Source organism: Malus domestica, chromosome 09 (genome assembly GCF_042453785.1).
Source record: "Malus domestica chromosome 09, GDT2T_hap1".
In the NCBI taxonomy this organism is placed as follows: Eukaryota; Viridiplantae; Streptophyta; class Magnoliopsida; order Rosales; family Rosaceae; genus Malus; species Malus domestica.
The window spans coordinates 12,191,363-12,216,940 of NC_091669.1; the positions used below are offsets into that span (position 1 = coordinate 12,191,363).

A 25,578-nucleotide genomic window follows, 5' to 3' on the forward strand; every position below is an offset into this window, starting at 1 on the left:
CCTCTTCCTCATCGGATTCATCTTCACCCCCGACTCCTTCCTGAAACAGTTTCCAAAGAGAAATTATACAACTGAATGGAGTTAGGTCAGAAAATGGTCCCAAGAACCAATCCAAGTATTAGCTTTACATTTTCAATAGAAAACAGAAGGAACCAGTAAACGCTCTTCTTTATGGAAAATAAAATCATAACAAAATTAATAAGATAATTCCCTTAAACATGAAATTTTTTAATATTAAAAACCGAAGCTCATTCAAGATTTAAAAAATACAAAGAATTCATCATTTGATAAACTTCAGCAACTAACACAGCAACACACAGTGTTCAAAATAGAAAAACAATGACATTCTAGATCTTTTGAAAAACTTAAGCAAACTTGACTGTCCTCCTCAATGGAATTAGAAAGATTATGATGACTTCTAAGTTGAAAGAAGAGGTAACTTGCATATGCCACTAGCATTACACAGCTGCTAAACCTTGAAAGAGACAACTCTGACTTCCCAAAGTGGATCTCTGAGTGCGTAAAATGAAGCACAGCTGGAAACATTAACCCCATGACAGCCATCAACAGCAATCCGGAATTCACAAGGGCGGCAGACTGTTGCAAAAGTAGCCACATTCGGATGTAAATGTCATGACATCAAGATGAACAGCGTCAAAGAGCTCACAGAGCAGAAAATTTCAGGGTCCAAGGCTCAACAAAATTTGAAGATCTACCTTGTTGAAAACCTGAATTTTTTGGTAATGAATGATTCCACCAGTGAAGAAGGCACATCCGAGCACTAAGAGCATGTTGGGCAAGATTGATCCCAATAAAGACTGCTGAACAACCCTTATCATTCCGTTCTTTAATGCATATAATGATATAATCATTTCTGTTGCATTTCCAAATGTGGCATGTAACAGACCCCCAACTGCAATCCAACAACGAGCTCACTTGAGGCAAAACCAAAAACAGAGGCTCAAAGGTATAAGATTACTTGGATCAGTGATTCAGTAAGGTTACCAAAGTTCCTACGTTGAAAACAAGAGGAACTACCTATTCATTTTCATAATCAACAAAAAGAAGTGTATTAAGTGACACTACAAAGAACGGGCTACAGGCACTGGGAATCTTTCAGGATGTCCAGTAAACAGTCTAGTAAGCTGACATATAATCAATTAATGGCACAAAAACTTCATTAGACTAATTGATATGATCAAAGTCCCATAGAAAAACAGCTTACTTTGTACAAGTCATAACCAGACACATGACCATAGAGACTAACTAGTAAACAAGTAGGAATAGAGAAGCAAATTGATGTTGTTACAACAACAACACTAAAGCCTTATCCCACTTAATGGGGTCAGACTGATGCTGTTAGGGGATTTAAATCCCATAATGTTATGATCTAGTAAATTAAACACCTCGAGAAATGCGTGTTCAAAATTCCAATGACCAGCCAAAGATAGCTTGCACAGTTTACCAAGAACCAATTCTGTTAGTTCCTATACAGTCTGAGTCTAATCAATGAGATACACAAATTATTCTAGGGAAAATATACTTCTATTAAAAAAAAACCCATATCATCATCCACTAAATTATACTATTGATACAGCCCTAGCAACATTTTGTGTCAACAGAACAGTACTTTGTTGCAGCAGCAGAGCCAGGACTCTAAACTAGGATGGTGGTAACCTCAGAAAATTTAGTTCATCAAAATAATATATATTCGGACAAAATTCTTTGAAATCCTAATCCAGTTGGCGATATAAATATCACCACAACAATGAAAAACTCAAGAATTAGCCTTGGAGAAACTTAAGAGAACTTAATACTATCCAAAACAAGCTAGCACTTAGTCGCATATCCTAGAAGCTCTGCTAAAGGTACGATGCCCACTAAGCTGAAGAAGAGGACCCATCCCGGCTCAAGTCCCCAGAAGCTGCACCAGGCTCGGCTTCTTCTTTGTTGACACCGACAAGACCCTCCAAGACCGAGCGTACAAGCTCATCCATTAACCCAGCTCCGAAACTTGGTGGTAACATCACTCTGATTTCCGAGGCTAGATCAAGGAGGTCTGTGAGAAGTGACTCCACCGCTTCTTCTGATGTTTCTAGACCAACATGCCTGAAGAAGTTCAACGTTTTTGCCTCGCCATCTTACTGGCTGCAGGAGATTAACCTGTCTGAGGCTGCTGGCAAGCACTCGACTTCACTCAGGTTTTTCAAACTAGCCATGGAGGCTGAATGAAGTTGGAAGAGCAAGCTGAGTTGCAAGCAGCGGCGGCGGACTCAGACCAACGCCCCGTCGTGCCCTCGTCCACTTCAAGTCCGAGACTTCCTGCATGCACCACGAACTCCACTCCTTCGTCTTCTCCCTCCACGGCTGCGTCATGCTCCAAGCTCCTCTGCTTCATCATCTCCGTCCTGTGGCTAGGAATTGGTAGATCTCGCCGGAGCTCTAGTGATCTCGTGGATCTCGAGACAGCTGCTCTTCTGAGCTCAGCCCTCCTCCTCAGCATCCACCAACTACCTCAAGCTTCATCATGCTTCTCCGCCATCCTCAACACCATTGCACACCCAGCTGCAAATCCAAACGACGTCGCAGACACCGGCACCGCCACAGGTCTCCCGCATCTCCTCCTTGCTGTTGAAGTAGACCAAGTCACCATCTCCTCCGCTAACGCCGTTCGCAGTGATCAGCCTGCTGTCAACTCCTACTCCCCAACCGCATCGGCAACATCAGCACGGGCAGCGCGCTTCTTGACTCAAAGCTCAGCAACGGCAGTGCAACAGCCCTCGTACAGCAGCCTCATGCAGCAGCAAACGGTGGCAAAACACAGCAACGTCGGAAAACTGTGACCAAAAGGCATTACATAGCAAAATCCCGCCGCAGTCTTTTGCACAGCACCACACGGCAACGTCACCACCGAGGGAAAACTGTGACCAAAAGCATTACACAACGAAATCCTGCTGCTGTCTTTTGCACAGTGCCACACGGTAAAAAAGTGACGCACTGCAAAGCTCCAAGCACCAAGACTCACGGCAACGTCACCACCATGATCAAAGTCGGCGAAGAACTTCAGTGACCGCCGTCAAACGACTAGCCGGTCGTGAAGCTCAACGCTTTGCACTACCTCAAGCTCGTCACTATGGCCATCATGATCAAAGTCGACGAAGAACTTCGGTGACCACCGTCAAACGACTAGCCGGTCGCGAAGCTCGACACTTTGCACTACCTCAAGCTCGTCACTCTGGCCACCATGATCAAAGGCGGCGAAGAACTTCAGTGACCGCCGTCAAACGACTAGCCGGTCGTGAAGCTCGACGCTTTGCACTACCTCAAGTTCGTCACTTTGGTCGCCATTATCAAAGTCGGCGAAGAACTTCAGTAACCGCCGTCAAACGACTAGCCGATTGTGAAGCTCGACGCTTTGCACTACCACCAAGCTTGACTCCAGCTCTCCGTCCGTCTTCGTCCTTCCCTGCAAATTCCTTAGCCCATCATCACAATTTATATAAAAAAAATATAATAAAAAATTAGGATAGTGGAGCAAAGTGGTGAGGCACCACGTTAAAAGAAATTAATATATATATATATATATAAGTTATATCTATAAAAGTTATATATATGGCCGACAAAAGGTGCCTCAGGCACCATGTAAAGAAAAAAAAAAGTAAACATACAAAAAGAAGGTTTGGTGCTCCACGCACAAAAGAGTAAAAAAAAAAAATTAATAATAAAAAAAAAAAGTTCATGATGGTGGTGGGTGTGAGCACCGCCGAAAGCAAAAAAATAAAAAGTAAAAAAAATGATGGTGGACGACATCATGTGAAAATAATAATAATAATAATATAAAAAAAATCATAAAGTCTTTTGGTGATTCTGGCGCCATGTGAAAAAAAAAAGTAAAACAAAGCTCATTTATTGATTTCTCTAAAAAATTCACATAAATAAGAGTCTTGGACAGCCAGCTCATCAGACCACTTGGAAAGGATCCTGTTGTCCTTCGGGGGTGAGAAGATTTCTAGCTACCACCGTAGCGGTTATGTCATTCTTCATCACAGAGTCTCCAACTGTAAGATGACCGATGGGGGATAAGAATGATGGGTGCCATATGATGTCTGGAGAAGACACATCAGCATATTCCCCAGCATTCAAATCAAGACGACAATCAGATGGGCAATCCATTTGCAAAAAAATGATGAAGGAAGAAGAGGTCAGGTAAATCAAATTCTTAGAAATACAAAAAAAAAAAAAAGGAAATTCCTACCGGCGGCAACTCTCTAAATATGTTTTCGAACACAATTAATGTCTCTATAAAAAGAAGAGTCACCTCTCCCCAAAATTCAAAAGCCGGGCCGCTTGTTAAAAAATCGAAGAGGCAATAAGGCCATTTGTTCAAAAATCGAAGAGGCACCGTTCTCCGAATTTCAAAAGATTGACTTTTCCGAATTTATCAGCACCTTTCACACGCAACCTTAGCTTTGCAGAAATCACGCACAACTTTGTCAAACTTTGTCAAAGATTTCTAACAAAGTTGAAAACGCTTGAATGTCAATCTTCTCGTTTTCAATGAGAGTGAATGGGCCAGGATCAGGGTGGTACGAAGGCCAACTACCTGTTCTGACTGAGGCACGGCGGATAGTAGTTGGCGGCAAGCAGTTGTAAGCCGCGATCCACGTGCATGGCGTCGTGTAAGTAGTTGGGATTCAGTCCCAAAAGCTTTCAGAGATTGTTATCTCCGACGTTGCTTGTCTTGTATACTTCAATGAGACCTAACTGAAGCAAGCTTGGGTAATTAAAAACAAATTTTTGTCACTGAAAACACTTACGATCATGATTAGATTTAAGACCACAAATTTGATTCATTATTAGGATTAATCTAAGGTGTTTTTCTTATCAGTTTAGGTCCATTACATATTATCAAGTTTTTTCATACTTCTTTTTCCCATTTTCGTCAACTTTTTTTTCAGTTTGTCAAGCATCGATCAAAAATAAATCGTTGCTCCTAAAATAATAAGGGTTAATAGTTAGTCAAGTGCAATCATCCCAAGCGCGATTGTGTCTTCTTCTTTAAATTCGTTGTTTTGGCGTGAAGAGAATTTTGTGTTTTATCCCTTCGTTTAGCCACTGCAGTCTTGACTCTAACGTCCTCAAAAATAGCCTTTTTCGAGCTTGCCCTTTCTCATGAATCCGCCCTCAATCGCAGCTATATGCAGCTGATAGTCTTCACGTAAACTCATGCGCTTTTTATTTCCGTACTTCCTGAAAACGCCCTTGCCCATCACATGTTTCTTCCAGTTTGCAACAACTCGATCAGGAAATTATTCCGTCGTGTAGCAGTCTTTTCTTGCAGAGTTACATATATATTTGGTTTGAGCACTTGGGAGTAGGGTTTCAGTTACTCTTATTATTCTAGTTTAATTTGTTGCCTAATTCCATTGATTATCATATATATCTTATGATTTCCAGTGGACTCTATGTCTCTGTTTTATCGTTTTGTCCTTCTGCCAAAGTCAATTCTTAACGTATTTCAGAATTAAAACGTGACAGGTCACATGTCGTTTTGCTAAACATGTAATTGATTTTTGATATCAATGACATTTTTTTTGGTGTACCCCAATAGATATCATCCAATGAACATTTCGTATTTCCTTGCAGAATCCCAAGTGAAAATTGATCAATTTAATTGGTTGTAGAAGTGTCAATGTCAATTCCTTTTATATTGCTTTTAATGTTGCTTCGTTCTCAGTTTATGTCTTTCGTTGGTGAAAAAGATGGGTAAATTACGTAATACCCCATTAGGTTTGAGATTTATTACAACCCTATACAACATCTTTAAAACATTTCACTTTCATACCTTACGTACTATTTTATTTCAAAATAATACCTCGGTTAGATTCTCCATCCATTGGTCTGTTAAATGATGACGTGGCTGCCATATTTGTGCTGATGTGGTTGCTACGTGGCAAAAAAATATTTTTTTAATACATTAAAAATATTATAATATTAACCCTATTATAATTTTTTATTTTATTTTTTTTTGGTTTTTGTGGTTGCCACATTTGTTCTGATCTGGGTTCGGGTTTTTCTGGTTTTTTTTAATAGGGTTAATATTATAATATTTTTAATGTGTAAAAAATTATTTTTTTGCCACGTGGCAGCCACGTCAGCATTTAACAGACCAATGGATGGAAAATCTAATGAAGGTATTATTTTGAAATAAAATAGTACATGAGGTATGAAAGTGAAATATTTTAAGGTTGTAATAGACCTCAAACCTGATGGGGTATTATGTAATTTACCCTAAAAAGATCGTTGACCTCATAATTCATATTTTCATTTCCATTTTCTTAGTTTTCTCGTGTTTTATTATATGTATATATTCCCGTATATGAAGCATGCTCATCGTTTTGCTTTTGAAATAACACATGAGAAATGCGAAGGGGAATCCTTCAAAATGTGACTATCTATGAATTCTTTATCACTTCACAGTTTAACGTCAATTCCCGTGTTAACATTATAAAATATTGTGCTAAAAGCATGAGATGATAGAAATTTATAGAGAAACCTAAATTTTAAAGGCTAGTTTGGATGTGTTTTTGAAATTACTAAAAGCACTTTTAGAGAAAATGTTTTTGGGTTCCAAAAGCACTTAAAGTGCTTTTTACAAGAAGCATCAATTATGTGCTTCTTTCAGGAAGCACTTTAAGTGTTTTTTTTCAGGATTTACTTGCATTTTTACTAAGGATTGGTTCTAAAAATATATTCACCAAAAACACGTTCGGTCATTTTAAAGGCACATCCAAACGAGCTTTAAAAGAGTCTCCTTAGCATTCTCATAACAACTATCATAATGTGATTGATCATCCATATGAAATTCTGTGACATTAGATCATGTGAACACATTAATTCTGATAGCTTGTTTGGCTACGAGAACATTTGAATTAGATCGTACGATGTCACTTATAGACATACATTATATCTTTCTCTCTCTTGAAGCAACTCAGAGATCCAAACGCATTGCAAGCAGAAGATAGCTCAAGTGTTAAAAGCATTTACCCTTTCAGTCGAGTTCATGCGTTTGTTTTGCCCTCCCATCCAAGTGGATTGATTAACCAGGCTCTTTACTGTTAGGAGAATGAAAGGTTGAGCTGCTTTTGGTTCCATCCCATATAAGTTGGGACTAAATGATTTACTTTAACCCTTGCAGGACAAAAGTGGTACTAAAAGTGGGAGAGGCAGGATTAGATTGGATTGGATTGGAGTGGATAGCAGTGGATAGGTTTTGGGTGGGGCTATGAGCTATCTATGCATGGAAATCCAAAAGTGAATACATTGATTAGAGGCTGATGTGTGTTAGGTTAGGGGCATGACAATTGGAAAAGCAACCAAGTGGGAAGAGGGGATGTTGCCATGTCTGCATTTGGTTGCAGTTTTTCCAATGTTTGGAACGTACCCTTTGTTGTTTAGGTATAAAAGATTCTGTGATTGGGCTAGGTTTTGTTAAATACAGTGTTTTAGTATGGCTGTCTTTTGGTAATTGGTAGAGTTTGAAAAGACCCTAAATGTTCAGCCCTTGAGGTTAATTAACCCAAGTCGTGGGCGGGAGTGTCGAAATTAATTTGGAATTAGAAGATAATACTTGACTCCTTGCCTTGGAAGTAGTTCTACACTTCAAGCAGTGAATTGTCGTGATGATTATAGTTTTTATTAATTCATTGGATCGTTAGTTCAAACCTACTTTTCTTTATTTGACATAAATTAGTGCAGAATATCGCTTGTATTAGAATATATATGTACATTCCTTTCATCGATCATTGCTCATTTAAATCCATTCCCCAGAATAGGTGTGGATCATCATCTCCTATTAGTCATGACGTGAATCTGTGGTCTCCTCTCTTTCCACACGGCCAAGGCAAGACTGCAAAAGAGGGGCTACACAAAGAAAACTGTACGGAAACGCATATGTATATGACACGTTTTCATGGAGTTCATTTCGTACCGTATTCAACTGTTCAACAGTTATATTTTACTACATCATTTATAGATTCTTGCAAAAAAATAAGATAAATTTAAAATCATTAAGACATTTAATTGTAATGAAGAAAATGACGAATATGGTTCTACAAAAAACACTAAACTTAATCCAACGGTTATATAATTTCGAATTTAGGTGATTTTTGCTAGACATAACCTATGAGATAAGACATAAAAGATAAATTGTTAGATCGTTGAAATACATTACGAAGTAGACTCATAAAATCGTGTGTCAAAGTATCCATTATAAGCGTTTGTCTTGGATCATAACCTATATATGATAAAAACATGGGTATGCAACTTTAGGCTTTGCCTTTTTCCATTTGGATTGTAAATTATGCACTGTCATAAAAGCCTAAGATACATTCATACACCAAATTCACACGTTATCGCAATCATCCAAACGAAAAGAAATCGGAATTGTAACCCAATTGGGAAAATAATCTCTTTTGAGGAAAGTTGGTTTTGAGGAAAGTTGGTTTATGGAGGCTTCTAAAAAATAATCACTTGGACCATTAAAGGCTTAAATTACACTTTAATTAAAAGCACCAAAACTATATTAAAATGTGGAAAAAAATTTCATTAGCATTAAATGTTATGAATGCTAAATGACGTGGATTGATTTGGATTATGTGGTCTTGTGAATCCAGAGCTCATAGCCATCGAAGTAGAATCCTAGATTGCGGACGTAATATTAGACCTAATTGGATGAACGGTCCTCGTGGTAATAGGGTAGATAGAAGGTAGCCTCATGGTTAAAAAAAAAAAAAACACCCGAATTGCAACCCTTTATAGTGAAGTCAATCAGGATTTAAGCCCAAAAATAAAATTTTCCATTAATTCTTCGTTAAACTTCTAAGCCATGACTCCACTCTCAACCAAAGCTTCCTCCCCGGCCACTGCCAGTTGCGAAGCGGCCAACCATAGCTTAGAATCAACTTAACTGTTACCTCCATCACCATGTCTTGCACTTGGGATGCATATGGCTGGAGGGGAAGGAAAAAGTCATCTACATCTCTACCGTATTTTTGCTCTGAAATTCTAAGTTTTATTTATCAAAAAAAAAAAGAAAAAAAATTCGAATTTACTGAGCAACAGATTTATTGTAGATTATTTTAATATAATACTAGCATAGGGGCACACAAAGTGTGAAATTTTTTATTTTTATTTTTTGAAATAGAAGGAGAGAGGAAGAGAGTGATAGAGAACGTGGGTGCGGGAAATTTTTTTATTTTTTTAATTAGAAATATGTTAGGATTACATATAGATGAGACTTTGAAAAAAAACACAGCAAAATTTAGTTGTGTGAAATTACATTTATGTCCCATATTTCTTATTCATGTTCTGTTTTAATTAGACGATTAAACTGGTTATTTCATAGAGTTTTGGTTGACAATGAGTGTTTTATTAATTAGTATAGATTTGTAGTTGCACCTGTGATTTTTTCAGTAAGAGATTTTTTTTTGTTCTAATCTGATAAAGAAAAGATATGGATTTAATTCATCTATTTATCAAATCAAGTTTTGTGTAATAGAGAAAAAAATGACAAATTTATCAAATCAGTGCTCAAAGACTTTGATTCACTGTTGCTCTCATATAAGATTGTTGGAGTTCAAGCTGGTTCTTGGTTAGATTCAGCTAGTAAGTTTCTAAACCAACAATGATGAGAAACTCGTTGAAGAGGTTGCACTATCTAACCCCTCTAGAAATAAAGGAAGCTGAATGGAGAAATTGACGGAAATTTTGATTTTGGCTTAATTCCAAACAGATTTCATTGCAAGAGTTTTAAGTCTGATTTTTTTAACACAGACTATCTTCGAATACTTTATTATCACGAAGACTATTTATCCAATTAGGCCTATAATATTGTTCCAAACAATAAATGTTTATGCATGCAAATTTAATCAAAATGCTGCACAAGCAAATGAGTTACGAGTACCTAATCGAACAGCAGCAAATAAATAAAAAAATAATAATCAAATCATCGTGATTGCAAGTGACAGATTGCCCTAATAGTTTTGATCTTTCTCTTAAACCGACAATTTCCGGATTCGAATATTTCCCTCCCTCTCTCTCTTTTAGTGTAGATTAGTGCAGAATATTCACTTGTGATCAAAACATATATAAACATATATAAATAATAGAATTACACCACTGATTTCACCGACAAAGAAAGAGAAACGAATATTGACAGCCTTGATGATGGAGGGGACAAAGAACAAATAAATCCTCATCACACACCAGTGTCCTCCATTATTAACATGTCCTTCCATAGCTTTTTTTGTTTAAACCCTAGCAACTAGGCTCATTAATGATCAATTCCAGTGTAATACTTATTAACAGTTCAGGAAAATGCAACCCACTCAAACTTACATGCAACCAGGTGACGATCCTCCAAATCTATCACGCGACGCCATAAGTTTTAACTTTCTGTCAAATGGCATCGCGTGACTGATTCGGGGCACCACCTTGGTGTCCTTGTTGCATAAAAGTTCTTCTCCTTGATCACACACACAAACCCATCCAGACAAAAAGAGAAAAGGAGATGTAAAAGAAGAGACTGGATCCTTGCTGCATCCAAAATGATCTGAGCCCGCTGAATAATGCATCCGGACCATTGAAATTTGATCCAATGTCTACAATTATTATACCTTTAGAGGGAACCTATATTTGTAGCCGTTTGATCAAATTTCAATGATCTGGAAACATTGTTCAGTTGGCTCAGATCCCTTGGATCCGAAGAGGATCCAGTTCCGTAAAAGAAAAGGTAAAAGCTGCAGCTTCCCAGTTCCATTAAACTCTCCTCTGTGAGACTGATGATATCATTGATATGGATCTGTGTGCATGGATATGAACTACCTAGGGCAAAATCTAATCCAACCCTAAAAGATTAACGCCTTCCTCTATCAAAAAAACAAACATTTGATTTTCCCCAGGAAAACCCAACAAAAGTTTAACCAAAAATGGAAAAACATTTGCAGAAGCCAAAATCCAATGCCCAATGAGACATAATTACGCACCAATCAATCACATAATATCTAAAAGGGTCTAATTACTTAAAAATTAAAGTCAATTAGAAGGTAAAACAAGAAAACAAAGGCAACCCATTTCCCCAATTTCTCCAAATCGAACAGCAAAAACACAAAATCATCATATGATCATTATGATTATCATCAAAAAGGAAAGAAAAAAACCAACAGCGGAGAGTAACTGGGCAGCGAAACCAAAGGTAGAAGAAAGTACACTATTTGAGCTAAGAAGAAAGAGGCCTCGGTGGAGGCAGCAGATGGTGAAGATTCTGATGGGGTTGCTGGGGCTGGCCACCGCCATTGCCGGAGATAAAAGGGTGCTGCAACAACTGCGCCGCCGACAATCTCTTAGACGGCTCTCTTTGCAAGCAACAAGCAATGAAATGCCTGAACTCTCTGGAAGCACTGTGCGGCGCTTCAGGCGGATGAGACATACAAATAGCCCACATTAAGCTAGCCCAATCGCCTCCTCGCGCCACCGAGAACGGAAACCGACCCATGTAAAATTCCAATATGCTGACCCCAAGGCTCCATATATCGCCGGCGTAGCCGTCGTACTGGCCGTGATTGAGATCGGTGTTGATCCTCTCCGGACTCATGTATGCGATGGTCCCGACGGAAGAATTGCAGGGGTCCATGGTCTGAGCCAGAATCCGACTCACTCCGAAATCGGCGATCTTGACCTGGTTCCTCGCGTTGATCAAAAGATTCGAGGGTTTGATATCGCGGTGGACGATCTTCCGCCGGTGGAGATAGGCGAGGCCGCTGAGGATTTGCCTGGCCAAATCGGAGAGGGCCTTCTCGTTCCCGATGTGCTGGCCCTCCAGCGACCCGCCGTCCATGTACTCGAGCAGAACCTGGATCTCGCCGTTGTGGTCGAACATGTCGTGGCACTTGACGACGTTGGGGTTGTCGACGTCGCGGAGTATTTCGATCTCGCGGCAGATCTGGTTGCGCACGGCGTCATCGTGGTTGCCATAAATCACCTTGAGCGCGTAAACCCGGCCCGTCGGGCGGTGTATGGCCTTGTAGACAGTGCCTCCCGTTCCGCTCCCGATGCGGTTGGAGCGCTCGAGCTCGGAGAAGTTGATGAGCTGCTGGGCCGCGCTGTGGGCCGAGGACGACTGGGCCGAGCTCGGACCGGGCGGAGGGAGAGGGAGCGGTACTGCAAGCGAGGTGTCCCGCTGAGGTAGCGGTAGGGTTAGGTCGTGACGACGTCGTCTCTGGTTGTCCCGCCTCGGTGGTGGGGCCACCACTGCTGGGTTTGTTCCGGGCGGCGGCTGCATCGGCCTCATGATCGGATGACGACAGCGACGACTGTACTACTTGTTTGAAACGACGCAGTTGCCGAGGTCGGAGTTGAAATCGCGATTTCTTTGGGGGTCCGATGGATTGGAGGGAGGGAGGGAGCGAGGGAGGGGCGTTCGGGTTAATGAGGAGTACGACGATGATGGAGGTCGTGAGGATCACGAGTCATCGTTTGTTTCGTTGATTGGTTGAGTGATTGATTGATGTCGTTTTTCTCTCTCTTTTTTTTTTATAAATATTTTATTTGATTTTTCGTTCCGAGAATCGGAGACTTCATTGTGCGAGGAAAAGAGGAGGAAACAGCGAGAAAATGAAAAAGGAAGGAACAAACCGGAGCTTTCTTTTCTCAAGAATTAAAAATAAATTAAAAACATGTAAATTAAAAAGCAAAGAGGCCCAGAGAAGGGGGAGGGAATCGAGAATTAAGGGCCACGCGCTGATGGAGAGAGTGGGAGACAAGGACCAGTCAGATATTGGAGGAGGTGTCTTTGGTGGTGGGACCGTCGAGCATTTTTGGGTTTTGTAGTTTTATTTTATGTCATTAGAAAATAGTTAAAATTAAAATGTAAAGTTTAGATTTTAAATTATATAAACTCGTTTGGATTTATATTTAAAATGACTAAAGCGCTTTTAAAGAAAATATTTTTTGATTCCAAAAGCACTTAAAGTGCTTTCTGCAAGAAGTACCAGTTATGTGCTTCTTCCAAAGAATACTTTAAATGCTTTTCCAGAATTTACTTGCATTTTAACTATGGATTGGTTCTAAAAACATTTTCACTAAAAACGTTTTTAGTCATTTTAAAAGCACATCCAAATAAGCACTATGTCAAATCTTTAGATAGAATGCAAGGAAATTAAATGTAAAGGTAAAAAAGGTCCAGAAGTGCTGTTAATTATTATTTTTTAATTATGTATATTCTATTAATGCACTAATTATAAATTTTAAAAATTATTTTAATTAATTTCTTTTTAGAAATAGGTTGTACATTTATCACGTTAACTATCAAATAAAAATATGATGTTTATTTTTTCACATTTCTATTAAATATGCTCTTAAATGGTCCGCGCGTGATTTTCCCAGAAAATACTAAGACAAATAATTTAGGCAGCTATAATCGGGTGCGGTGAGGCACATTGTTATTGCCTTACATCGTTGTACCTTGGTACCTAGTTTACCCTTTGGCACTTGAAGCGTACAACGCGTAACAGCACAATTCTGCAAGTTTGGTTCGTGAGCTTACATGAACCCGGGAACAGAGAGCAGAGGAGGGAAAAAAAATTAAAATTAAATAAAAAGGTTGTTATTGTCTTTGGGTTACCCGCCGGCGGTCAAGCAAGGTTAATTTGGTTTCGAGCTTGGAACGGGTTCGTTCTTTTGAGTGGGTGGGGCCCTACACCGATATAAATGGGCCCACATCTGATTACGTGGGGCCCAGGCTATTGGTGCTGCAGCATTATTGGTCGGAATGGAACTAGTAATGCCTAGTCGACAGATGCTAATCAGAATCTTTACTTGTGCTAATAATTAAGGATTATGCATAATCATTATTTAATAATTCTTTTCTTACAATATTTCGTCATTGGTTATGTACATTTTTTGTGATTACTGAGTAGATTATTCAACTAAATAAGCATCCTTCCAAAGATAAAAAAAAAGAATTGTAAATAGAGCATATGACCGAAGTTGCTAAAACAACTCTTTACCTCTCCATTTTATGAGGTGCAAATTGGGAGCTAAAACGTTGTTTTATCTTTCCGAATTTAACTCTTCTATCGAAGATGCCCTTGTGACCTAAACCATAAGTCAAAATTTGCTTCTCTCTTTCACATCAAGTTTATTGAAACACGCAAAAAATGTAGCATGCTCTTAAGCAATTTTTATTACAAATCTACCAGATAAAAATCTCAGAATATAGAATACTTCGAATCACGACGGAAAAATCCCACGAACGTGTTGGTAAAGAAAAAGATGTATGCATGGTTTGGAGAAGTAGAGAGACCAAGGCAGCGATTTGACAATTATACGTGTAAGTTTGTGTCCGTATGTGACAAAAGCAGTGGACTTTTTCTTTTGGGTTTGTCAGATTTTTCTTTGCTTTCCCCAACTTAAAACCCGACCTTTTGCCTTTGAGTTCCATCAAGTCAGCCCTTGTGCCCTGCCTACCATTATTTTTGGGTGTTTCTTGGTAGTTTGCTGGGCGCTTTCGTTCCATTGAAAGATCAGAGCTTCTGCATTTCCTAGCATCTTCTTGTTTGATGTTTTTGTTCCTTGTAAACAAACCCGTCAAGCAAGCCAAAAGAAAATAGAAGCCCTCCAGCCTCCAGCCTCCAGCCTCCAGCACAGCTGTATATAATTGTGTGTTTTTCACATGGTTGGTGGCTATTATTCTAATCTTTTTAATTAGAGGCAAATCCTAATCGTAATCCCAAGTCTAAACCCAATTTAGATTATATTAATGGAAAAAAGAAGATATGCATGAGGTTAGGTTAAGTGGCACTTGACAATAATAATATTATGTAGTCGACAAAAGGAAAAATTGTTGGATGTGAAGACCGTAACGTCATCTGATGTTTCTAATTAAGTGTTATATTATGAGTGAATGATATAGTTGATATGTCGTCGAACTAAGAATGTTGATTCATGTTATTTAACCATATTATAAAACGTAGTTAAATAACATAATATAACAGTATGACAGTCATGCTAAATGATAATACTAATAAATATGTGTTAAACAAATGATATTGATAACACGACGTTGTTGTGTCACACGAAAGAAAAAATTTCAAACCAAAGGACGGAAATTAGAATAGTACATGGCTTGGATTGGTACATTTGTTTCTGTATGTGGACATGAAATGCATGCTATGGTATAAATTGGGTTGGTCTATTTGTAGAAGATGAGATTTTGACATTTTTGTACCAATCAAACGTTGAGTTCCCCTCTTTACCAAAAATAAAACATTGAGTTCCCCTCCAAACTAGTGTCCGTTACCCTCAAGACAATAAAATAAGAACCAAAAAATTTGGAAAAAAATGAAAAGTAAAGTAGTTTAGCACAATCACCAGAGTCTACACATTAAGTTGACCAAGTATGTATACGAGTGAATATAATAGTTTAATGCAATATACGATTTCATGATTTTGAATCTCATAAAATCAAAATCAAAATCAAATTGATAGTCCTGGTGATTAGGGTAGTCTTCGTCAACCCATTGCGTGTTATCATTTAAAAGAGAAGACCAACCGTTAACAACCACATCATGTGGTTTAAAACGATAATCTCTCTAGCAAGTAAGTCTTTATACACGTAAAAAGAAAACATTTCAGAAGATTTTGAAAAGAATGACAAAAGTCTTGGTGAACCAAAAGTTAAATCCATGCATTTCCACCTTTTTTTGCCCCATTCCCATTGCTTGAGCCCATCTCGATTCGAGTAATATGGCATCTACTAAATATAGCACTCGAGCTAAGAGAGATGACTTGAAGTGTTTTTCCATGGAAAAAAGTGGCGGTGGCGGTGGTGGGGTGTGTGGCCTCGAGAATTTTGGTACGAGCTCATAGATGAACAGGGAAGGGAAGGGAAGATAAAATTCTGAACGTCTTGATCAACAGAGATTGGCGTACAATCACGTCGGAACTCCGGGCAAGATAAAATTCCTAGTTCCCCAAATGAACTAAATACTCAGAACCACGCCCATGCTCCTCTTAACACCTCCGGCGATCATATAGTATAGGTACTGCAGACTGCAGTCGAAGGAAAATTCGATAACCGTCTTCACAACCCAGATGGACAATAGCTAAGACCCGCCTTCGACCACAGCCCGCCCGCGGCAAGGATAAAGTCCCCTGCGATGATCAGGTACAGCAAGGAATGTCAATCCTTTCCCGACGCTCACTGAAAACAAGATACTACTGTTATAAACGGCATAACCAACTATCATTCCAGGGCCACCGAACTGAGAAACAATTTTCGGGCGGAATAACCAACCATTTTTCCGTCCAACACATTCACAAACACTCCTTAGGATTAATATTATATAACTCAAACACAATCTGTACTATCAAATTAGATCACTATAATAAACATATTCATGTCATGTGTAGTTGTTGAAGAGTGTACATAAGATCATTCTGTATAACTCGTCGAGAGTCCCCAGCTGATTCAGAACCACTCTTTCTCATGTACCGACGTAAGGTCCATGGGTAGGGACAGGAGGGCCGGACGAGTATCTCCATTCTCCACAAGCTAAGCATCTATCTAGCTCGACTCTGTTGTCTAGGGTACAAAATTTGCAAGACCAAACCTTATACTTCAGATCCTCTTTTAGCGTCCCGCAGGCTGTACATCTCAATGTCAACGGCTGAAACAACTTCAAAGCATTAGAATGCATGTTGATGATCGCGTATACTCTACAGCATGCACTCGCACACACACACACAGAAGGAGTTTTGTATTCAAATTTCTGACAAAACTATGCATAGAATAACATTACCTTATTTAATAAAGTGCACATACTGCATTTCCACTTTGCTTGATCATCCATTTCTTCCTGACCTGGCTTCGGTTTAATATTAGTCTGGGTAGAGACGCCATCAGTAAATGCGAATGGTTGTGGCCTTTGAGAAGTTCCAATGTTCCCATGTACTCCAATGTCACCCTCCGAAGACTTGGACCCACACCATAAATCATCATGCAGTCTCCTTTCTGCAGCCATAGCAGCAGCTTGTACTGGGCTCAAAGCTGCCTTAATGTTGCTATCGCCACCTAAACGCTTAGGCCCTGATGGTAACAAAGCTCCACGGCGTGCTCTGGTTTCAGCAGCAGCCAAGGCAGTCTGGCGAATAGATGACAGAGGGGCTTGACGGGAGAAACCACCCAAACGTCTTCCAGGAAGATCAAATCCTTGCCCCGTGCCTGAAATCCCCTTAGCTATCAGTTCCTCACATTCCTGCAGAAAACGCGGGACCAAATTAGTGATGGACCATCGTCCATAAAGCATCCATCTATATAAACTATAGAACTACAGTAAAAAATGCTAACTCAAGCAATTTGATAATGAGGGGACTTAAATGAACTATTAAAGAATATCATCACAAAGTTAGGAAGATGTATATTATGGAACAACACGTTACCAAAAGTTTCAATTCAGAGCAACAACAGAAATTACAAGTTAGAAAATAATATAAACCTTTAATAGTAGTAGGACTTGACGGAAACTCTTGTCCAGGGATAAGTCTGCAGCAAATCATCACGCAAAATAGTGAAAGGCTTTACTTGAGCCTCTTAGAGCTTATAATTAAACCTAAATATTATAGTTATAAGGAGATACTGGACATGAAAACAAAAGGGCAGACAAGAATGCATGTGGCTGACCCCATACGATCAGAAGAGAGGCAAGGATGACGAAATTAATAAACCAAGGAATGGAACACAAATGAAATTAGAGGGCGAAACAATATTGGATCATATTATTTAAAAGCTTTCTTGTGCTTTTAAAGCTTAAATAATTAAGGCCATCTAGGAACAGGTTATGCATGATACTTCAGAAATATGGACTGTGATGAAACGGAGTTCTATAAACAATTCCAGACCCAGATCATCTAATACGATCAGACCAATGGAAGAACCCACAATTGTCCAAGACAAGGTAGTAAGATACCGTCAAGCCAATGCAAGTGCATATTCTTATTCAAGTGGAGATATTCCACACCTCCCTTATATTATACAACAAACACGCGCATTGATATACAAATGCACTGCAGGTAAGTAGGTCCCGTGAATGTATACATGCATAAGTAGTATGACCATTCAACAAGGCTTCATAGGACATTCCAAAAAGTGATTGCTTTTGAGTTGCAGTAATTTGCTCTAGAACTCAGATGATTCACTTTAGATTTAAAATGCATTAAGGAAAGATTCTAGACAGAAATGTGCTCACAGGAGGTGCTGTTAGACACAGTAGTGATTAAGAATTTTTTAACACTGCATCTAATCCTTAAGATTAAGATGAACTTTCTTTTACAAGTGAAAACCTGAATAAGACAATTCATGTCTGTATCTTCCATTGGAAATTACAGAATTTCCATCAGTTAGGACAGCTTTCAAATAAAATAAGAAGCTACTTTGAGTCGGATGTATGCTTTGAATTCATATAGAAACCATACTCCAGGCAGTTCTTAACCAATCTAACGCCATCGAAGTAGATACTGTACACAACAGAAGGTTCTCAACGGAAGATACTCTTACAAGGCCATTAGTTTTCATATGCAAAACATTAGAAGAAAACAAGAAAACAATGAAAAACACCATGAAAGGGGATTAAGATAATTACCCTTCTGATCTCATCCAAAAGTCTGTAAAAGTCAGCATTGTGAGGACCATGTTCGTTGTGGCAGAGCTCATGCAGCATTGTATCAAGGATCTGTTCATACGGGTAGAAAACCCAATCACTGTTCGGCCTCCGCAGTCTGAGCTTAATTTCAACACCTCCTCCTACATTGAGCCCCTGAAGACCAGGATTGGCAGGACTGCATTTCAAAGTTGCAGACAGACAGCAGTAAATATACAACAAAACACACATAAAAATCATGGTAAGAGAAGAACAAACATACACTACCAGAATTCCGAAAGCACTTTGACTTTCCATTGACGTTTGCGCATTATCGGCTGCACTTGTTTCGCTACCTTCTCAAGTATTTCCCTTGCATCCTCTTCCCCAATTTTCTTTAGTGGTTTGATTTCCCACACCTTGTTAAGATCATTAAGATCCATCTGCACTCAAAAACTAGAAAATAGTAACAAAAACAACTACTCATCTTCTCTTCACAATAACACATCAAAATTCACACAAAATCTTCTTTAGAAAAAAATGCAACCGAAAATCATACGAAGGATAAAGCTTCATCATTTTTCAATCAGGGAAGTGATTTCCGCATACCCTTGTTTATTTCCCGCCTTTGGATTGATCAACTCAAAAGGAGAATCGAGGGACAAAAATAAACAAGGACGTGCGGAAATCATTTTCTTTTAATTATCAAAACCCAGCACATATATCACACTGCTAATTAACATAACAAATCAAAATTTACTCAAAGTTCATAAATTTTCCCTTAAAACATATAAACCCTAAATTCGTTATTCAAAGTTCAAATCTTTTGCAGGTGCAATTGATCAGCTAAATTTCAAAACTAAGAAAATTGCATGAATTTATTAACCAAATAAAAATAATAAGATTACCTGAAATTCCTGTGCTGGGTGTTCAGCTCGCTCTGCGAGGTCTCTTGTCTGACGAGAGTCTATCGGCCAATGGGTTTGAAAGTGCGATGACCTGTTTTTGCTTTTATACGCCATCGTTTCGGTTCTCAGAATCTGTTGAATTGCAACTACGACAGCATTTTCGTGTTTAACGGCAGAGATCCAATTAGGCAGTTATTCCGTCGACCCCACCCTTGATACGAAATTACTGTTTTACCCGTCGATTTCTTGAGAAGTGGGATCCTCGTAAATGGAACGGCTGGTGATCTGGTTATTCAGATGGGCTTCTCTTGCTCACGGGCGCAGGGGATTAACGCTCTTTGCCGCTAAATAACGATCTTCCATCTGAATGTTTAACCAAAAAGGCACTATCTTCCTCTCTACTACTTTTGCAGAGAAACAGTCCTCTCTCTAGCTCCTTCCCTCCCCCTCTCTCTCTCTTTCTCTCTCCTCCAAGAAACACCGAGAAAGTTCTCTCTCCTCCAAGAAACGCTGGGAAAATCCAAACAATGCCGAGGCCCATTTCGTTCTACCTTCTACACTTGGCGTTCTTCTTCGTGTTTCTCAACGCCATTGTCGCCGAAGCCCGGACGCGCGGCTCGCACCGCTCTCATCAGGGTAACTGAAATTCTCTCTCTTTTTTTCTCTCGATTGGTACGAATTCCTTCGTTTTTTTGGCGTAAATTTCTGAATGCATGCAAGAAATTGGGATGGGGAATGCAATCGTGTTTGAAATGCTACCAAGTTTTCATTTTTCTTCTGCTTTTTTCTTGGAAACCGATCAGTGGATTGAGCTTTTCTGTACTGATTTAGTGAATCTAACGAAACTCAGAGTCTTTCTTGGGGTTAAAGATTTAGGCCCACATATGGATTTTCTTTTCCTTCTCTCTGGGTTTTATGGGTTTTTGCTTTTTGATGTTTCTGAAACCCGTTCTCAATTGGGTTCTGTTTGGTATCTGAATAAAAATGCAAGAAAGTTTAACCCTCTAATCCAGTGACTCATTCAAGAAAGTTAATTTTATTTCGTATTTTTGCTTTATTTTTTCTGGGCAATCAAAAAGGGTTAATTTCTCCTCTTTTTTTTTTTTTTTTTTTTTTTTTTTTGTAGATAGCTATAAGTTTGATTTCCATGTCGCATGCTTTCATTTCTTGGAATTTTTTTTCTGTGAGTTTTCTGGGTTACCAAACAGAGGATAATTTCTTCTCTGTTGTTTACAAAGCCAAGTTACTGAAATTTCGTGTTTTTGCTATGAGTTTTCTTGGTAACCAAACAGAGGGCGATTTCTGTACCGTATACGTTTGCTTTGATGCCTCTATGAACCTAACAGTGTCTGATTCTTCTGTGTTCTTTTTGCAGAGCCAAGTTACCTCAAATTTGTTGTCAACGCCACCGATTTTCCAACAGAAGATTATTATGACTACATTATTGTAGGAGGTGGCACTGCTGGGTGCCCCTTGGCTGCGACATTATCATCTAGGTTTCGAGTGCTCTTGCTCGAACGGGGTGGGGTTGCTTATGGAAATCGAAACTTGATGACCAAAGAAGGTTTCTTGGCCACACTCATGGATGTCAACTCCCTTGACTCACCTACTCAAGCCTTCACATCTGAAGAAGGAGTTGCAAATGTCCGAGGCCGCATTCTTGGAGGCAGCAGTGCCATAAATGCTGGTTTCTACAGCCGTGCAGATCAGGACTTTTACATGAAAACCAGTGTCGATTGGGATCTCCAAATGGTGAATGAGTCGTACGAGTGGGTTGAAAGGGCAATTGTGTTTCGGCCAGAGCTGAGGACTTGGCAATCGGCAGTTCGAGACGGGTTATTGGAAGCTGGCGTTGATCCCTACAATGGGTTCAATTTGGATCATGTGGTGGGGACCAAGATTGGTGGTTCAACATTTGACACTTTGGGAAGGAGACACAGTGCTGCAGATCTTCTCAATTATGCAAAACCACTGAACATCAAAGTTGTGACTCATGCCAGTGTGGAGAGGATTCTGTTGGCTTCAACTGGGCCATCTCCAGCGTCCAGGCAGTCTGCAGTGGGGGTTGTTTTTCGTGACAGCGTCGGGAGGTATCACCATGCTGTGTTACGTGAACATGGTGAGGTGATTCTCTCAGCTGGTGCCATTGGAAGTCCACAGCTGCTTCTGCTGAGTGGTATTGGCCCGAGGCCGTATCTTTCATCATGGGGGATTCCAGTGGCTCATCATCTTTCTTATGTTGGGCAGTATCTCTACGATAATCCGAGAAATGGTATCTCAATTGTGCCACCAATCCCACTGGAGCACTCACTGATACAGGTTGTGGGAATTACTGAATCAGGAGCTTACATTGAAGCAGCCTCCAATGTTATCCCTTTTGCACCTCCAGCAAGGTCTGTGTTCATTCGGACGCCATCCGCGCCTCTCTACCTCACAGTGGCAACCCTCATGGAGAAAACCATTGGGCCAACCTCAGCTGGTTCTCTGAGGTTGGCTTCAACAGATGTCAACGTGAACCCAATTGTTCGATTCAACTACTTCAGCAACCCGGTGGATGTGCATAGGTGTGTGAATGGGACACGCAAGATTGGTGATATACTCAAGACCAGGTCTATGGAGGATTTCAAGTTCCAGGGCTGGTTTGGGAACAAAGACTTTAGGTTTGTGGGACCTGCATTGCCTGTAGACCAATCAAACTTTGAGCTGATGGCAGATTTCTGCCGGCGCACTGTTAGCACCATATGGCACTACCATGGGGGATGCATGATAGGAAAGGTGGTTGATGGTGATTTCCGGGTCATTGGTACTGATGCACTCAGAGTTGTCGATGGATCAACATTCGGTATATCACCTGGGACAAATCCCCAGGCTACTCTTATGATGCTTGGGAGGTAAGTTTATCCTCAAATCCCCAGTCATTGCATTTGCAATTGTGCACAATGAAATGTTCTTGAAAACTGACTACTTTGTTTGATCCAATTTTGGCAGATATGTCGGGCTGAGGATAATGAAAGACCGAAAGGAATACAAGATGATCGACTGATCATCTCTCACTTTTTGACATACTCAGTGCTGCTCAGTCTTCTGTCCTGCAGATATGTTGGCATTTGTTTTTGCAATGGTTTTACATTGTTTAGCAGCTCCGGGGTAATTTCTTGTAGGTGAAGAATAGACAGTGCTCTCGGATTCGAAGAATTAGTATGTTGGTTCATTCTTTCGTAATAAAACTATGAATTGAAAGAGCAAATTGTACAGTTTCTGTTTCGAAATTTTTTACTTGAAAATGATCAGTGTGAATGATTTTCCTTAGTTGCATTGTACTTGAAATTTCACTGCCTAATTTAAGCAATTAGTTGCTCTTGGCTCAGATTTTGAAGACTTGAAGTCTGTTGGGCTTGAGGATTTGGGCCAGAATGTCCCATTGGGCTTTTTATTTTTGTGAGCGATGATGAAACCAAGTTATTAGATGTATTCGTTTTATTTTTTGCAGGAAAGTTGTTATTAAAGTGTAATATTTTTTGCAGGAATTAAGCTTCTAATTATTGCTTGGTCCCTCGTTCCTTTGTAATATTATTGAGAACTTTAGTATATAGTTTCTCATAAAAAAATAAATATTTTAAAGAAGCCAACTAGAGGTTATAGTTGGAAAGTAGAATACATTTTTTGTAAATAATATTTAGGATACAAATCAGAGCTTTTATAAGAATGAATGAGGATCCTCTCCGGATTATCAAATCGTATCCGTTCACCGTACATCGTACGATCAAAATTATTTTAAATACTTTTATTTAAAATTAAATATGAACAGTATTTAACGAAAACTGACCGCACGATGTACGATAAATTGACACAATTTGAGGATTTCCATGATCTTCACAAAGAGAATTTGGAGAGAATCCTCATTCCATAAGAATAACACAATTACTTATGCTTTGACGTGAATAAATCTGTCCATGTCACGGTTACTCATAATCGCAATCATTTGATAACATTCAGTTACCATTTTGGTTTATGACATTCTAAAATTAAATTACAAAGCAAATAAAACGTTGGCTATTTCTTGTAGGTAACATTTTTTTTTCAGTGGACGGAAAAACTGCTGCTTCTTTATTACTTTGTTGATGCGACTTTACAATAGTGGAGTTAGAATTTTAGAATACAGAAAATTGTAATAATAATTTCTTATTTTAATTTAATTGGAGCAATAATCCTTTAATTAAAAATTCAGGACTATTGGTCTTTTAATTCAGTAAAACTCGCAGCTATAGTCTTTTCGTCAATTGAAAATAAGTTACATGACACACACGTGAGACTGAATCAAAAGGTAAATATGAAAAATCAAATGAGAAAAATTATTATTATCTTATTTTCAGAGTGCTGATAAACACATTCCATTGTCTTATTTTTCCACCCACATTTTATTATAAATTTTAATGTCAATTTTACCCTCTTGTGAAATGACATGTAAGGACCAAAACAAAAATGTCATTTTATGCTGGATTGCCTATTTCGTTATCCCATTTCCTCGTGTCCGTTCACTGTCTCTCTGAAAGAAAAAAATTCTTCTCTCTTTCAATTCAATTGTGCCTTTCTGCTTCTGGGACGAAATCCCATCTCTGGTAAACAAGTATTTCTACTTCCATTTTTTCTTTCTCTAAAACCCTAATTTCAGGGATCAAATCAAATACGAACAAACTGATCATATATCACCCATCACTGCTTCATAAGATCCATGACCTTAAACTCTCTGCCCTCCCAACCCCTCCTTTGGTTCTAATCCAGACCCAAACCTCACCTCCCTTCTCTCTCATTTCCCTTCTTTCTAAAACTTTAGATGCATAATCGTATTACAAGACTATAGGTATCTAGCTTCTAAATTAATATATAATCATGTTTGCTCAGGACAAAGATTCAGAAAAACCCTTTAAAATAACAGCAATAATAATTGATGAAGATTATAATGATAATCCCACAAAGTGGGACAAAAGCTTATATGAAGCATGCCTACTACTATCATATCACGTCTCATTCTAATAATATAATGTCGTGCAGAAAAAATTTATACATAAAATTATATTATTAGATCGGAAAATCCTTACAATAAACTCATTGTATGTATTGTCCTAAAAAATCGACAGAGTTTTGCTGCACCTTTAATTAAATCCCGAGTTTCTTAGAGCTTTCCCAAATAAATAATTGATGCTTATTGGATCCACTTTTTCCCTAATGTATAATGTTTTGATTATACTAGATGATTAGCTACCCGCCTATTGAGGGCGCTGCCTTGTGGTGAACGGAAATGAGGTACTATTTAGAAATATGATATCTTCACGACTCGGGGAGCGGCTGCTCCAACAGCAAGCCATGTTCTACCTTTAGTTCTCGGAGGCCTAATATAAATTCATCCTATACGAATACAATGTGAATTGCCTCAAAGATCGTCAAGCTTTTTACTCACTGCGCGTCGAAAAAGAATGGTCGAATTCCAAACTTTTCTCTTGAAAGTACCAATTACCAAAAAATGAACATCACTTTGGAACACATGTGGATAACCTCTCTGCATGGCTTAAAGTAAGCCAAAAGAGCTCAAACTCCTCAGTAGGACATGGTTAATATGCTCTTTCAACTTGAATGTGATAAATTGCTCCAGATTAGGTTCTTACGGCTGAACAAGCTTTGGGACATCGACCCTATGGTCAGAATCTTCAATTTGGAAGCTCCGCTGGTATACTAAACAAGTAATCCCCCTTTTCTTCTTCTCCTCATGTATGTGGGCGCCCTTGATAGGCACTCCAGGACCCGCCAACGCTCATGAAAACCCGGGTCGATCGGTCCTCCATTTATCCGACCGGAGGTATGGATAACGAGGCCTGCTTTACAACCTTCTTCCTTATGGTCAACAAGACGTACACAAGTTGACATATCCTCCATATATATGTTCTTTTGAGCTTGAATTCATAATATAATAAAAGGAG

General features: G+C 39.1%; 4 protein-coding genes across 5 annotated transcripts; 2 read left to right on the forward strand and 2 right to left on the reverse strand.

Moving 5' to 3' along the window:
* Window positions 1-1,523: 1,523 nt before the first annotated feature.
* On the forward strand, window positions 1,524-2,964 carry LOC139188028 (uncharacterized). The gene is made up of 2 exons (XM_070804962.1): window positions 1,524-2,850; window positions 2,935-2,964. The coding sequence occupies exon 1, from the start codon at window positions 2,229-2,231 to the stop codon at window positions 2,841-2,843; it is 615 nt and encodes a 204-aa protein (XP_070661063.1). The 5' UTR covers window positions 1,524-2,228; the 3' UTR covers window positions 2,844-2,850; window positions 2,935-2,964.
* An 8,113-nt stretch (window positions 2,965-11,077) lies between these two features.
* Window positions 11,078-12,721, reverse strand: LOC103443229 (mitogen-activated protein kinase kinase 5-like). The gene has a single exon (XM_008382039.4). The coding sequence runs from the start codon at window positions 12,347-12,349 to the stop codon at window positions 11,279-11,281; it is 1,071 nt and encodes a 356-aa protein (XP_008380261.1). The 5' UTR covers window positions 12,350-12,721; the 3' UTR covers window positions 11,078-11,278.
* Window positions 12,722-16,373: 3,652 nt separating this feature from the next.
* Window positions 16,374-19,762, reverse strand: LOC103443228 (DNA-dependent metalloprotease WSS1-like). 2 transcript variants are annotated; one of them, XM_008382036.4, is made up of 5 exons: window positions 19,604-19,762; window positions 18,984-19,138; window positions 18,699-18,894; window positions 16,860-17,315; window positions 16,374-16,727 (listed from the first exon to the last, which is right to left on the reverse strand). In XM_008382036.4, exons 1-5 carry the CDS (start codon window positions 19,715-19,717, stop codon window positions 16,545-16,547), a joined length of 1,104 nt encoding a protein of 367 aa, XP_008380258.3. In that variant the 5' UTR covers window positions 19,718-19,762; the 3' UTR covers window positions 16,374-16,544. The 2 variants fall into 2 exon arrangements, with proteins under 2 accessions (XP_008380258.3, XP_008380259.3); XM_008382037.4 differs by having other exon boundaries at window positions 18,984-19,151; window positions 19,604-19,726.
* A 220-nt stretch (window positions 19,763-19,982) lies between these two features.
* On the forward strand, window positions 19,983-22,912 carry LOC103443315 ((R)-mandelonitrile lyase-like). Its single transcript, XM_070804969.1, has 3 exons — window positions 19,983-20,239; window positions 20,979-22,494; window positions 22,592-22,912. The coding sequence occupies exons 1-3, from the start codon at window positions 20,131-20,133 to the stop codon at window positions 22,644-22,646; spliced, it is 1,680 nt and encodes a 559-aa protein (XP_070661070.1). The 5' UTR covers window positions 19,983-20,130; the 3' UTR covers window positions 22,647-22,912.
* The last annotated feature ends 2,666 nt before the right edge of the window (window positions 22,913-25,578 follow it).

Coding starts and splice junctions, on each gene's coding strand:
- LOC139188028 (XM_070804962.1), top strand. CDS start 2,229: ATGAAGTTGGAAGAGCAAGCTGAGTTGCAAGCAGCGGCGGCGGACTCA.
- LOC103443229 (XM_008382039.4), bottom strand. CDS start 12,349: ATGAGGCCGATGCAGCCGCCGCCCGGAACAAACCCAGCAGTGGTGGCC.
- LOC103443228 (XM_008382036.4), bottom strand. CDS start 19,717: ATGGCGTATAAAAGCAAAAACAGGTCATCGCACTTTCAAACCCATTGG. Junction 17,316..18,698: donor TTTTGGATGAGATCAGAAGG/GTAATTATCTTA, acceptor CGTTTTCTGCAG/GAATGTGAGGAACTGATAGC. Junction 16,728..16,859: donor TGTGCACTTTATTAAATAAG/GTAATGTTATTC, acceptor AAGTTGTTTCAG/CCGTTGACATTGAGATGTAC.
- LOC103443315 (XM_070804969.1), top strand. CDS start 20,131: ATGCCGAGGCCCATTTCGTTCTACCTTCTACACTTGGCGTTCTTCTTC. Junction 20,240..20,978: donor CTCGCACCGCTCTCATCAGG/GTAACTGAAATT, acceptor TTCTTTTTGCAG/AGCCAAGTTACCTCAAATTT. Junction 22,495..22,591: donor ACTCTTATGATGCTTGGGAG/GTAAGTTTATCC, acceptor CAATTTTGGCAG/ATATGTCGGGCTGAGGATAA.